Source organism: Rhinolophus ferrumequinum, chromosome 4, assembly GCF_004115265.2.
Source record: "Rhinolophus ferrumequinum isolate MPI-CBG mRhiFer1 chromosome 4, mRhiFer1_v1.p, whole genome shotgun sequence".
Taxonomy (NCBI): domain Eukaryota; kingdom Metazoa; phylum Chordata; class Mammalia; order Chiroptera; family Rhinolophidae; genus Rhinolophus; species Rhinolophus ferrumequinum.
In genome coordinates this window covers 51998523-52014263 of record NC_046287.1, presented here as the reverse complement: position 1 = coordinate 52014263, position 15741 = coordinate 51998523, and the positions used below count along the sequence as shown (strand labels likewise).

Here is a 15741-nt window from a genome sequence, read left to right as displayed (position 1 = left end):
TTTAGCCTATAAAGTTTCTGAAGTAACTGACATTAGCTACAGAAAATACACATTTGTATAAACACATAAGAGACTTATTTCCCACCTGTGAAAAATGTCTGGAAGTGTTCCATCAGGTAATATACAATATTAGAGATAAAATTTGCAAACTTGAAATAAACTAAACAGACTTAAATAATATCTATATCCTATTTTGAGTCCAATTCTTTAATATGACGTTTAAATTGAAGCTTTTAATTACTTTTTCATGTAGCAAATGCAAGATTTCTATAATTTGTTCTTTTTACTTTCTACCATGTTAACTGAAATAGGAGAGGGACGTATTTAACATAAAAATAGAGGACGGATCCTAAGTTTTCCCAAATATCTTACAGATGTGGGCACTTGTTTCATAGTAAATAATGGAATACTGTTTTTGAAGAAATGACTACTGTCCCTTTGAATACTATGCTTCCTCCAAGACAAGAAGCTCTGACTAAGTTGTTCAACATGGCATTACAGTGAAAAGTCTTTCTAATTCTATCTTTCCTTAAATGGGCTCTATTTCTTGTAATTCACATGACACCCTTTGGCTGTGGTTGACTGTTAAATTTCCTGTTTGGTCTAGTTTCAGAAAACCAAAACAAATAGCTCATAGAAAAGGCTATGGTTAACTTTTTTTTCTTCTTCTTTTGGCATTTCCAGTTAAGTATTTTCTCCTTAGAGGTACATAGAAAGGGAGGAAAATAGCCACAAAAAAAGGTGTAAGTAGGTCACAGAAGTTTCAATGCACCAAAAAAAGTGCCATCACCATCCCGTGATATTTTAGCATCTTCGCGTGGTATTGCAAGTTGGAGTTCATCTCCTTCTTCCAGCTTTGCAATGCCTGGAAAAGAATGGTTTATAAGAACTTTAAGTAGTTGTACAATAGAAAAGAAAAAAAAGGAATATTAAGTAAAACTATTTTGTTTTGGGGAAAAATGTAGGCATTCACAGTTCAAATTACACCAGTAGAGTTCTAAATGAGTTACTTACTAGTCTACTAGCTTAGAAGAAGAAGGAGAAAGAGACTTAAAAGAAATAAGCAGAGGGAGTTACAACAGATATAAATGTATTTATCCCCTACTGTTTATAAAATGGAGAATCTAAACTGGAACCAAATGTTTAAGAAAAATTGTTAAGTAAATCCCTTGGTGGAAGCTTATATAGTTAAAAATGGTTTTGCTTCATTTTATTGACAAAGAAACTTTTCATAATAATGTTAAATAAAAATACACACACACACATATATATACACTTTTAAATGTACATATAAAGTATATACAGTATTAAAGTAAAAAACAAAACTCCATTTATTAACAAAGTACATGTGTTAACATAGTTTTTCGCTAGAGTCCAGACTATGGGATTTGGAGTCATTTGGATTACTTTTTATAGCCTTCTGTATTTTATGTTTCCTTACAATTTGTCTTTATAATCAAAAGCAGCACAGTAATTAGCTTCTCAAAACTAACCAATAAATCTGCATGTGCCTAATTTACAATAATGTATTCTATTCTGTGATTCAGGAATACAAAACACAATTCAGGAACTATACTCAGTATATCAGGTTAATTAATTCCTGACTCTATTTTAAAATAAAAATAAAGGAAAAGAAAGAGGAGAAGTGAGGGAAGGAGAAGAAACAAAAAAACTAACAAAATAGTACTTGAATTGTCAGTACTTTCAGTGACAGTTGACCCTTGAACAATACAGGTTTGAACTGTGCAGATTCACTTAAGTGAGGATTTTTTTTCAATAAATATACTCCCAGTCCGCATTGCAGGTTTAGCATCTGCAGATTCAACCAACCTCTGCACATCTAACAGAGTTGTTCAGGAGTCAACTGTATCAATTTAAAAAGTAGTTACATTGTTTCATTAACATACAGTAAAAATGTATTTACATAAACACATCTTGTTAACATCTATTCTATCATCACACCCAAAGCACCGGGATTTCCTCCAGCAACAGTCAGTTGGTGTTTATTTATTGAACACTTTTGATATACCAGACACCTTTCTAGGCATGCACAGAGCAGTGATCTGAATGACAAAAGATTTTGTCCCCAAGGATCTTGTTTTTTTTGTAATGACCAAGACAGACAACGAACAAAAGAAGTATTACTTTCTAGGACTGGCAAAGCATTTGATGATTACATTAAATAGTAAAAAAAAAAAAAAAAAAAAAAAAAAAAAGGAATGTATTTGTTGAATAGATTAGTCATTATCATTGAGACTAAAGATAATCTAATATTTTGACAAAGGCTATAGATCACAGGAATTAAGTAATATTAACTCTCAAAATAGTTGGTGTGGACCAACTACTTTTAAAAATAGGCTCTATTTAAAATTCCAACACTGAGTTATTCGTTATTTCAATTCTTCCAGATTATAGCAACGAGCTCTTTTTATATTAAAAAACATATTCAATTTGTTAATTAAATAATAAGATTCAATTTTGTGTATAAAAGAGATTCTTTAGTATTATTTGGGCTCCTGAAATGGGCTATTTTAATTTTTTTGAGGTTATCATGGAAGTTCTTTATGCATTTATACTAATGTGTAGTTTTTAATGGTTTTAAATAAATTCTCCCCAGAACAGATTAAAATTGCAAATCTGAAATTTCCTACAGAATTATTCTCATTTATAATACTAAGGAATTAGCATTGAGAAATATCTTTAAAGTCAAGTTATTTATTCTAAAAAGTAAGGCATCTAGGAAATCTGGCCCAGAAAGTAAACATGAGAGGAGGAGAAGATTAGAAAATTTAAAAAAGAGTTCTTTGAATATAAATAAATAAGAGATCGGAGTAGCCTTCCCATTTTTAAGTATTTTGTAACACCAAAATACTAGTCACCACTGGGTGCAGGGAAGCATATTTTTATGAAAATTAGGGAATTCCAATTTAACAAACTTCCTCATCACCCCATGAAGGCTATTTATGGCTGCAGATCCATAATGACAGTCACCTCTATTATTATGAGCTGTTTTCCTTCCTTTTTAACTCATTAGGTAAACACCTTTGAAATATGGTACTTCAAGTTGAGCAGCAAATCCCCAATCCTGTGTTTCATTCACACTGGAACAGAAGACATTCCTCAAGGTTCTAAATGGATTTGTCCAAATCACCAGAGAAGAATAAATGTGTTAAGAAAAATACTTTTTTTTTTCTAATACTAGCCTTGATTAATTTGAAATTACCCCTCAAAATAAAGGCTGTGTTGGCAATGCAGCTAAAACAGAACTTAAGTGAAAAAAGCTTACTCTTTCCCTTTTCTCTCCCTATTTTCATTGCCCCTGAGTTGAAATGCTGGTTTGCTCCGACATGTTCACATCACAAAGGCATCTGTCCGTATACACCAGATGTCACCTCTGTGAAAGTGAGAGAGAAGCCATCGTGCGACTTGAACTGACCCCCAAACCAGCTAAGGGCATTTCTTCCATAGCATGTAAAGAAGAGTTTTGGTAGCTCACCCTCTGGAGTCAAACTGGTTGGCTTCAATCAAGTTCTGGAACTTAGTAGCTATGCAACCCAGGACAATATGCGTTACCTCTCTATGTCTCAGATTCCATCTCCATTAAACAGGAGGATTAAATGAGCGAGCACAGGTAAAGTGCAGAAAAAGGTGCCTGGCACATGATATTTATTCTGTTATTCTTCTGTTATTACTGTTGTTATTACAAGGTGAAAAAAATACAGCTTAGAATTGTTTTCAGTGTTGACTGCTACGAAGTTACTGCCCTTCCTAAATGTATGTACAAATGATAAACCTATTAGTAATGACTTTCTCTGTCACAATTAAAACAGACTAGCTTATCATTCAAGATAATAAAAACCACACAACAAGCTTAGGTATGTCTTTCTTTCTATTTATATAGAACTATTATTTACCAGCGGAATAACAGGAATTATTGGGCAGTGTTTCAGGCATATTTTGAATACATCGGAACAAAGTCACCAGACTCAATTCATCCCCAAAGACATGGACTTTTTTCCTCTGTATTAGGTGTCCCATGGCAAAGGTGTTATCGGTGTACAGAACCTAAGAAACAAACCAAAGAACTTTGGTCAGAAGTGAGCACAGATGGGAGTACCGGGCAGTGATGGCAGAATGAGGGTGGAACTTACCTGACTATATATAAAGAAGTAACCGGTTTCTTTGACCAATATCTTATTTTCTTTTTCTTCTAGGGCTCTTCCTCTTTTAAAGCTGAGAAGCCATGGAACAAACGTGTAGGCTCCTACAGGGAAGAGAACAATTTATAAGACAGGAAACTGAGAAAAACAATTTTTCACCTTTGCTTAGTTGCTAAACTAAGTCTGAAACTTAGAAGAGAATTTCATCGTTAAAAAAAAAAAAAGAGGAAAAGAAGACAAATCACAATATTCCACTGCTTTCTCCACTGTCATTTACATATTAACCCAGGCAACTGTCAGATACAGGAACTTGAGAGCAAACACTTCAGATGAAATGTCTGGTTTTTCTCTCATTCTTCTGTAATTCCGCAATTTTCCTAATAAAGTCTAGTCTAGATGGCAGAGTTTGAGGCAAAAAAAATGTACAAAATGTCTCTGAGTAACACACAGTAGAGATTTTTCAGTTCTTCTTTGGTTGCCAGCGAAGAAACGATGAGTATGTGGAGAGTTTAGCCAAGGGTATCAGGAGAAAGCAAGCCCCCTCCCAACACAGCAATAGGACAGGGTATCAGGAGAGCAAGGACAGCTACTAAGACATAATCTTTACTGCGAAATGGTCAAGGAACTTGGTGAGAACAGTCTGTAATAGTCAAGTTGAAGTGGTTTCTGTTCAGTACACTAATTCTCCATTATCCCTCGAACTTTATTTGGGGAGTGACAGGGAAGCCACGGTGCTCACAAGTGGATTAAGGGGCAGAGAGAAGACAGCAGCTACAGAGATGAGTTGGCAAGAGGGGACCAAATCGCTGAGCCAGAATACAGTGCTTTTGGATGGACATCAACACCAATTAAGAGAATATAAAGAAAAGAATAAGTGAATGAACTAATCAGAAACAGTTTTGGAGACAAAGAGGAAAAACTGAGGGTTGCTAGATGGGTGGGCGGGGTGGGGGGTGGGGGGGAGGGTGAGGGGATTGGAGGGCAGTCGGTGACCACAGGATGGCCACGGGTTTGAAAATTAATCTGGGGAACGTAATTTGGTGGTTACCAGAGGGTAAGGAGGTTGGGGGGTGGGGGATGAGGGTGAGGGGGATCAAATGTATGGTGATGGAAGGGGAGCTGACTCTGGGTGGTGAACACACAGTGTGATTTATGGATGATGTGATACAGAATTGCACACCTGAAATCTATGTAATTTTACTAACAATTGTCACCCCAATAAATTAAAAAATAAAATTAAAAAAAAAGAGAGAGAATATAAACACTCCTTTCCTGTGAATCCACAGTGAACATTTACAGGACTTCTTACTACTAAGGAAACATTGGAGTACACAGCAAACCCCAAAGCTAGACTGGGAAATGTGGATAAGTATTAATAAAAGGATATAAAATAAATGAATAGAACATTAGAGAAATGGTGAGAGAAGATAGAATAGGAAGAGGAAACTGTGGTAGTCTAAAATGGTATAAAAGTTTTCTATGTAATTGGTAGTGCTGGACAACGTGTGTCCCCAAGCTTCACCTCGGTTATAACAAAAAGGAAAACAAAATCAATAATAATATTCAGACTCCACAAAACAATATGCTGGAAGTTCAAAAAATAAAACAGCTTACCTCGTAGAATTGAGATGAAAGAAAATTTTCCCCTGAGGATTTTCTTATAAGGCACCTTAGGATACGTTGCTGATAATGCTTTCACTTTTATACATAAACACAATTGCTATGTGTATGTACCTACTTCAGTAGTGCCCCCAGGGCAAACCCATCATATCTGAACTTTTCCCAATTAGGATTCTCAAGGGAAGAATATAAAACAAGAACCACATATTTTTCTGAATATTTTTGAGGAGTTAAGAACCCAAAGTGATCAAACAAAGTAAATTACACTGTGAATTCAGGTTAAAATGAAACAATTCCTTATGGCAACCCTATGAGTTCACAGTTACTGTAGACAGAAGAGAACTGTGAGGGAGAAAGGAGAGAGGAAGGCAGGAAGGAGGGGACATCACAGCTCTTTGAAAGTGCCTTTGTTCCTGGCTCCTCTAAGCATTCTCAGGAACCACCTCTATCACTGCCTCCCTCAGGGAGTGAACTCTCCCAATAATGGGGCCGGCCGGCCTGATTACCCCAATTTGCTATTTCCAAAGAAGGTCTCTGAGAAACACTTTCCTCAAATGAAAACCCTTTGGTGGCATACTGGATGATGAGAGCCCATGAATAAAAGATCTCCGCAATTATGAGTAACACAGGCAAACTCATCATGACCTGTTTTTATAGATTATTTCAGTGAAAAGACTATAAGAACTGAGATTTAAAGTTTTACTGAGATCATGTGCCCAAAGCATTTTTTAATGTAGAGTACTGAAAAATATGAAGGAGGATTAATATCGTAGTTGTTATGATTATAAAATACAAACTCATGACTCGGAAGGCAATTGGTCTCACGGTTGTAATGACACTTATTTTATGCTCTGACCAAAGAGGGCTTTTGTTTTCCCTTCAAAACTACACACATCTTAGATTCTAACTTCTCTGAATTCAGGAATTATTTATGTTTGGTTTCCTACTATTTCCCCAGGTCCTAAAATGATGACTTGCCCACAGCAGACATAAAGCAAATATCTGAATTAACTAGTTCGACTTTAAACATAAAATAATTTGAAATAGCAGGGTACTATGCAATTAGTCGCAAGCATTCAATTGTCTTTTAAAAGCATTTTACTTTCTAGTTATGGAAACTTTAGGAAATGGAACACCCTCCATCACTGAGATGGTATATACTCTTGAAATGAAGTAAAAGACATTTCTGAAACTGCTTGTCTACATTCTGGCTAGAGATATTTATTTACTTTTCTTTTTTTTTCTTTTTTTGCAATCTCCTGCATTGATTTCCTATTTCTTTAGACCACACTTACTTCTAAAAAAGTAGTGAGCCAGTTCTTACTCAATCCGACTGCTGTATTGTCAGAATAGAAAGAAAAACAAGTAGTTTTTAGGTTTATATTCTTATTTTCTCTTGATATTGTAAAATAAGATACATCATATCTTATCTTAACCAAAACTGTAAGTTTAGGCTATAATAAAGAATAAAAAGCAATGATTTAAGCAAAGGATAGATTGCAATCCAGACCTCAGATTCAGGTAGCAACCTCAAAAGGGAACAAAGAAAGGCAGGGTTTATAAAGGGCAAAACCATAAGAGCTGTTCTCCTCACAGTCCTCCATGTAGAAGAAGGATGTTGGCTAGGTCAGGTGGGATCAGTTAGGCCCATGAAGTAAATGGAGGATGCTGTTTGTTAAAGTGGACTGGTTCCTTTCCAGGTGAAGAATGAAGATGGTTTGGTCGCCATAGTGAGGAGGAAGTCCAGTCCATACTTGTCCATGTAGTAACCATGGATCCAGGATGTTCGTTGTTCAGCCTTGAGCTGAGTTTAACCACAGGTTGGTAATAGTTCTAAGAACTGAGACAGGACAGGTGCATAGCCCCACATCCTCAATGGCCCCCACTCCATTTTAAGTGGTTCTCTTAGCAATGCTAATTCCATTTTATTTTCTCCATTATTACTTGTTGGAAATATTCTTATTAAAGAGAGTACATGTTTACTTGTTTTATGTTCTGTCTTTTATGTATTTCTCCCCCACTGCACACACATGCATATACACTCACACACACACACACACACACACACACACACACACACACACACACAGATTATACTTCCTAAGGCCAAGGCTGTGGCTCTGCTACAGTCATAGCTGTAAACCCAATGCTGAGACTAAAGCCTAGCACATGTTATGCACCCAATATAATACGTGCTGCTGAATAAATTGTTAAATCCTTTAAGAAAACAAGCTAACAAATAAATTAAAAGCTAAAGCAATGATAAACTTAAGCATAAATATTATAACATGTTTCTACATTTTAAAACTTAACATATATTTTTAGCATTTTAGTTAGACTACTGATAAGTGCTCACAAGAAAATATGCAGTAAATACCTATTCTGTAGAATGCTTTTCTAAGCTAGCATACACCACTCCTTATAGGAGATACTTAAGAACTTGGCAGTAAAGTCCAAGAGTATTAACACTTATTTTTGTTAATCAACAGCTAAAATATAGATGTACCTTGGTATATAAAGCTTAAATTCCCCTCTCCACTCAGCTTTAAATACTTGTTGTATTTAAATGTTTCTGAAAACTTAACAAAATTATTATGTACATTAATATGTGAAATAAAATAAAATTAATGTCAGTATTAATGTGAAAATAATTTACATGTATATCTGAAAATGTCTGCTTTTAAAAGAATAGATATGACAAAGTTTTATGTGAAATTTTAAAACTTCATTGAAAGATGTATTTCATTAATATTTATTTTTTATTCTATTTCATGAATATGAAATTTCCTCCCAAATATCTATACTTCCAGTCTTACCTCCCTCAATAACTAAAAATAAATGCTATAGAGAGCAGGTATCACATATCAAATGTCATAGCTATCACATTTGATTACTTTTCTTGATTTTCTCGTTTATTATATTAGAGATGCTGGAAATATTTTTAAGGGAGAAGATAATGGTAATATATTTTTTTAAGGTAGATTAAGTAAACCTATTCAAGAAATAGTGATTTTTTGGGGGGTATAAAACAAATGTAATTTGGCATTGAAATCCGCAGAAATCATATACTTCATATGATTTACTTCATAGATAAGGTAGGGCTAGGAAAATGAATAGAAAACAGAAGACAGGCAGGCAGGGCCATGTAAACTGAGCTATCTGAAGGGCAGCGGGAGATCCCTAAAGGGCTGTGAGTAGTGGAGAGAAATTATTATATCTGTTTTAGAAATACCACTATGTGGCTTCCAGGTAAGAAAAGATGCAAAACTGGAGGCAAGAAAACCAACCAGGTGAGAGATGCTGGTGGTTTGTTACTAGGATGGTGAGATGGGAATGAAGAGAAATAGATTAATGCAAATTATAATTTATGAGAAATAATTGATAGAGTTTTGAGATTAATGTACTGAGTTAGAAAATGGAACTGTGTCAGAGGTCTAAAGAACATCAATCTTAAAGAGATACATTTAAGAGTAATTTGCAAAAGTGTTTGAAAAGTTGTGGCCAAAAAGGCAGGAATATGGTTAGAGAAACAAAGAAAAGCATGTGTTTCAAGAAAAAGGGAGTCATCAAATGTCAAATTCTATTGAGTGATTAAGAGTAGACTTCATCATTGCCTCTATGAAATAATTATGTTGAAAAGTAGAAATAAATAAGAGACTTCCACTATCAACATGATTGTGGAAATATGAGGTCTGACAATTAAGTTTGCAAACTCATCCTAGAAAAAGTGCTACATACCTCACTGCTGAATATCACTACAGTCACCGTTGAAGAACTCCCCTTGGGAAGCTATGCACCAATGCCAGCAATTCAAAGCAATTTTGGAACTCTTTCTGGAATGGCCATCAGAGCTGTCATTGTATTACCCTTGATGTCCTGAACATCATCAAAATGTCTTCCTTTCAATATTTCCTATATCTTTGGGTAAAGAAAGAAGTCATTGGGGGCCAGATCAGGTGAGTAGGGAGGGTGTTCCAATACACTTATTTGTTTAGTGGCTAAAAACTGCCTCACAGACAGTGCCGTGTGAGCTGGTGCATTGTTGTGATGCAAGAGCCATGAATTGTTGGTGAAAATTTCAGGTCGTCTATCTTTTCCACGCTGCCTTTTCAGCACTTCCAAATACTAAACTTGGCTAACTGTTTGTCCAATTGGTACAAATTCATAATGAATAATCCCTTTGACATAAAAAAAGATTAGCAACATCGTTGTAACAAGTTCACGAACTTAATTGTCAGACCTCATAGATAAAAATTAAGAAATATAGTATTATTATAAAAAAAAAGTATGGTGGACAGGAAGGATAGACAGAATAAAGAGGAATCATGTTAATTTTGTCATAGACAATCAACAGATATTGTCTAAAGGTATAATTATAGATATCAGAGTTATGTTATGGAAAATGGCAGAGTAGAACTCTCAAAGTAAATCCCTTCACTGAAGCAGCAATTAACCTGGCAAATAGAGTTAACATTTTTAGAAATATAAAATCTGTATTTATGTAAAAAAATTACAGTACCAAGGGAGTGCTTAATGGAAAAAAATGGCCATTAAATTTCAATAAGAAAGTATTGTAGCATTTTTGCTTACTCACTTAGCATCTTCCATCCTCCAGACATAGAAATGGTGGCCTGAGTTCTAGGTGGCACCTTGCTGGTGCCAGGAAGTGAAATACTCACCCTATTCTCAAAATGTTATGGCTATGCACTTTGACTAACCTAGAGGCTCCTTTCAGATGGAAGCAGCTCCCCAGGCTGTAGTCAATCAAAAGCTTTAAAGACATACACTACTTGTAGCCACCTGGAACAAGGGACAGCTGAAGAGACAGGCAGCAGGCTGAATAAAAAAGCCCAAGAAGGAGGAGATTAAAGAGGAAGACACTTGAAGGAATAAGGGCTTTGAAGCACTACCACATACACCAAGGAATCTGTAATACAACGTGCATGCCCAGAGCCAGAGGCATGCTCAGAGATACCTGAAAAAATCCTAATCTACCACCTGTACTTGATCTTCGGTTCCTGCACAAGTGAGAGGGGAAGTCTAAGGCAGAGTTGCTGGCAGCTTGGCTAAATGTTGAAGGAGTGTACCCAGCTCAGAGCCAATCTGCTAAGAAAAGGGGAGTTTTTGTTTGTTTCATCCCTGGTATTTAAATGAATCTCTGTCAGGATTACTATGACTGGAGACTTTTTTAAAAAATCTCTATTGGACTGACTGCAGAGAGAGAGAGAAGAAAAAGACTTTAGTGACCACATAGAATAAGGAAAACAGTCAGCAAAATATTTTTGAAAAATTCAATAGACAACTGCAGTCCACAACAGTCAACAGCAAACCCTCGGAGTGGGAGAAAATATAATTTACAGACTTACCACATTGTAATATTCAAATTGTTCAATTTTCAAAGAAAAATACAAAGCATGCAAACAGATAATTATAGATCATTCAAAGGAAAAAGAAAAGGAAATTAGCAGAAACCATTCCTGAGGAAGCCTAGACATTGGACTTAATAGACAAAGACTGCATCTTTTAAATATGTTTAAAGAGCTAAAGGAAACCATGGAAAAAGAAAACAAAAATATTTGCTTACAGTATATACATACATATTCGTTAAAAATAAGGAAAAATATTTTTTTAAAAACAGGAGAATTTTCGTTGAACAAATAGACACTATTAGTAAAGAGATAAAAAAAAAAATATTTTAAAAAAGAGAACCAAACAGAACTTGTGGAACTGAAAAGTAAAATAATTGAAATTTTATATATATATATATATATATATATATATATATATATATATATATATATACACACACACACATACACTGGAAAGGGTACACAGCAGTTGAGCAGACAGAAGATAGAATCAGCAAAATTGAAGATAGGGCAATTGAAAGTATATAGTCTGAGTAGCAGAAAGAAAAAGGAATGAAAGAAAGTAAACAGAGGGTAAAGGACATGTAAGACACCATCAATCAGACTAATATATGCATTATGAAAGTTCCAGAAGGAGAAGAAAAAGGAGCAGAAAGAATATTTGAAGAAACAATGGCCAAACTCTTCCCAACTTTGAAGAAAGCATAAATTTATACATCCAAGAAGCTGAATGAATTCCAAGAAGGACAAACTCAAAGAAATCCACACCAAGATGCATTATAATTAATCAGAGGAAAGACAAAGACAAGAGAGAATCTGAAAAGCAGCGAGAGAGAAGCAATTCCTCAAGTACAAGGGATGTTCCATAATATTTACAGCTGATTTCTCATTTGACATCATGTAGGCAAAAGTCAGTAGGATGACACATTTGAAATTCTGAATGAGAGACATGTCAGCAAGATGGCAAAGCAGGAAGCCTTACACATCATCCCTCCACAGAAACACTGATTTAACAATAATATTGGTGCTAAAATACCTTGAAGAGAAATTCAGATTTGAGCTAACAAGTAGAAGCATTCTAGAGGATCACGAACTAAGAAGCAGTCGTATTTATATGGGTAAGAAGAGCAATTTCAGTTGTCTCACATCAGTCCCTCCCCCAAACAGACTGAGCTCAGCACCAAGAAGCTTGACTCAGCTCATGATTCTCTCGTGGATGGATGGTGAGATTAGAGTGTGTACTGGGCCTCATGGCCTCTCATAGTGCCTTCTGTGGAGCTGGTTTCTATCTTGCCTTATACTGAGCACTGAACAACCAGAAGAGCTTGGTGCCCCGATACAGTTAAAAACAAAGTAAAGGGGAGAGCATCTTCTTATAGCCATCATTTTTTTTTCATGATTGAGGGGAAGCAAAGAATGGATGTTTTTCCTCCAGGAGGGACGAAAGGAAGCAAAGGGGGTCTTGTCCCCTGCCTTAGAATGGCTAACAACAAGCACTGCTGAGAAATGAATATGTCTGTGAAAATCGGTCCATGGAGACTGGGAGAGGTAGATGCTTCTTCAAATGCAAAGACAGCAAAGCAAATCTACAAGGAACATGAAGAATCAAGAAAGCATAACACAATCAAAGAAAGAAAACAAATCTCTAATAATCAACCTGAAAGAAATGGCTGAAATGAGTTGTAAATCACTTTCACTCTAGTATAAAAGGTAAAAGAGAAAATATTAAAAGAACTATAACTATAACAATTTGTTAATAGATACACAATATCAAAAATATGTAAATTGTCACATCAATAACAAAATGTGGGGGAGGGAGAAGTAAAAGTCTAGAGTGGCTGAATAGATTTAAAAAATAATCCAACCATGTGCTGCCTACAAGAGACTCACTTTAAGGACACACACAGGCTGAAAGTGAAGGTTCGAAAACAATATTCTATGCAAATGAAGAAGTGGCTATTTTTATATCAGACATAATGGACTTAAAGCCAAAAACTGCCGCAAGAGACAAAGAGGGCCATTATATGATGATAAATGAATTGATTTATCAAGAGGATATAAAATAAAAATATGTATGCATTTAACATAGGAGACCCTAAATATATAAAGAAAATACTAACAGCTCTTAAGGGAGAAGTAGACAACCATACAATAACAGTAGGAAAATTCAATACCCCATTAATGGATAGATCATCCAAAAGAAAATTAATAAAGAAATAGCATACTTGAACAACAACATAGACCAAATTAATTGAGATACATGCAGAATATTCCATTCTACCGAACCAGAATATACATTCTTCCTAAGGGCACAAAGAAAATTCTCGAGGATTTTAACCATTATATGTGAAATAAAAATGTTAGGGCACAAAATAAACCTTAACAAATTTAATAAGACTGAAATCATCAAGTATCCTTTCCAACCACAAGAAACTAGAAATCAATAACAGGAGGAAAATTGGAAAATTCACAAATGTGTGGACGTTAAAACAACACACTCCTGAACAATCAAGGGATCAAAAAAGAAATAAAAAGGTAAATCAAAAAATATCTTGAAACAAATAAAAATGGAAACACAACATATCAAAATGTATGGGGCGCAGTAAAGCAGCAGCGCTAAAATGCCTATGCACACTTACATTTACATATTGCTCCAAGCTTGCTGGCATCACAAAGCCAACCCATGAGTCCCGAGGGCAAGGCACCCAGATAAGCACCCTGGATTGGTGGAGAGCACCAGGAAGATCATAACACTGTGCAATTCACTCTCACAATGGAAGAACAGCTGTATCTTTTTGTGTGATGTACAACATTTTTGTTTTTGGCCAAATGAGTAAAACAAATCTTTTCCAAGTTATATTTTTTCAGTTTTATCTTTAGTCCTTAGGGTCTTCTGACTTAACTTTAATTCTTAGGCAACAGTTTGCTGCCTATTAAAAGTTGCAAACATATGACTTTAGAAAATGCAGAGCAATAAATAATAATAGAATTTTGTAGTTTAATATTTGTGTTACATTTAAAAGAATTAAAGTCACATAGAAAAATACAGATGGAAAATACCACTCCTGGGAATTATTACAAAGGTCAACCCAATTCATTATCTGGGCTTGTTCTTCTTTCCCCATTCTTGGCTCCAGCTTAAGCTCCTGACACTTCTGAACTCTCTTTTGTGGTTCACAGCCTAAATATTCCCTTGCCCCCGCTTGCTTTATTTTTCTCCACAGCATTTAATTTTATCAGTTTACATTTTACTTGCTTATTTCTTTTCCTGTTTTTCCCTTATCAGAAGGTAAATTCCATGCAAGTGAGGAAACACACGTTTTAGTCATTGCTAAGCCCCAATGCCCACACAGTAACTGTGACATTGGATATTTTTAACCATTATATGTAAAATAAAAGGCAATAATTTCACATTGAACTTTCTAAAATAAAACGTTTTATTTATTTGTACATATTATATATTTATTAATAAATTAATTGATATAAGCTGTTCATGACATGTTCAGTTTTGTCTTCATCCTATTATGATTTCTACAACTTAATATAATAGGAAAATTAGTGTTTGCAAAAATGATCTTGAGGCATTATGAAAGCCAAAATGATTTATAAATAATAAAAAATTGAACTTGCTTTAGTATTGATTTTGTTTTCTCATATGCTTATTATTTAAAATTTCTATGTATTAGTGTCTCTAAGGTAATTCTGTTCTAAAATATTACATAAGCCTATATATTTATTCCCTAATCTTTTTTGAATAAATTTAAGTTTATTATTTTACATCTGACTACAAATAGTTTTCAGGTAGGGAGTTGATTTGAAATGAAGTTTGAATACAGTCTGGACTTGAAACTTACAAGTGATTGGACTAGACTGAATTCAAAGTGAAAAAATTACTGGGACTATTTTATTACCTTTTCGTATAGTCGGTGTGTCACTATCTGCAATCAGTTGCAAGCAGTCTTGAGTGACTGAAAAGCAAAAATGTATCATTTTAGTTACTCCAATAGAAATAGTCAGGGAACTAAGGATGACTGAGAACACAAAGCTACAAACCCAATCTCCAGTAACACCAAATCTATTACATTTCCTCTGTAGCTTGTATATTGTTCTTAAAATTATTTTATGAAATTTACCAACAGATTTTTAACATAATGTACTTGAAATACAATTTTTACTTGAAATTCATGTTGTAGAAAAACTCTACATTTTGCTGAAGTACAGTAAGTATATATATTATCTTTATAGTTTAACCTAACTGGCTTTAAAATGTTATGTATAGAAAGCAAGTTTAGTCATTATTATTCATTTTTCAAGTCTGTCAAATACAAGAGCCAATCAAACTATCAGATTATACTAAAAAGATTTTTTTTAATTTTTTTTATTTTTTTAATTTATTGGGGTGACAATTGTCAGCAAAATCACATAGATTTCAGGTGTGCAACTTAAAAAGATTTTTTGATTCAAAAAATCTAACAGTAATAATGATTCACTAGTACTATAAGTACTACCATTAACATTACTAAAAACAAAAGTATAATTGCTAACATTTATTGAGCTGATATAAATTCAGGCAACCTTACAAAGATCTTAGA

General features: G+C 34.5%; 1 protein-coding gene across 1 annotated transcript in view; it reads right to left on the bottom strand.

The window, feature by feature from the left end:
- Positions 1 to 669: 669 nt before the first annotated feature.
- TNFSF13B (TNF superfamily member 13b) overlaps positions 670 to 15741 on the bottom strand; it is a 30597-nt gene continuing 15525 nt past the window's right edge. The window contains exons 3-6 of the mRNA XM_033104617.1: positions 15061 to 15117; positions 4152 to 4264; positions 3915 to 4065; positions 670 to 865 (exon numbers count right to left, since the gene is read on the bottom strand). Coding sequence (XP_032960508.1) covers positions 753 to 865; positions 3915 to 4065; positions 4152 to 4264; positions 15061 to 15117 — 434 coding nt within the window. The 3' untranslated portion in view covers positions 670 to 752. The remainder of the gene's footprint in view (positions 866 to 3914; positions 4066 to 4151; positions 4265 to 15060; positions 15118 to 15741) is intronic.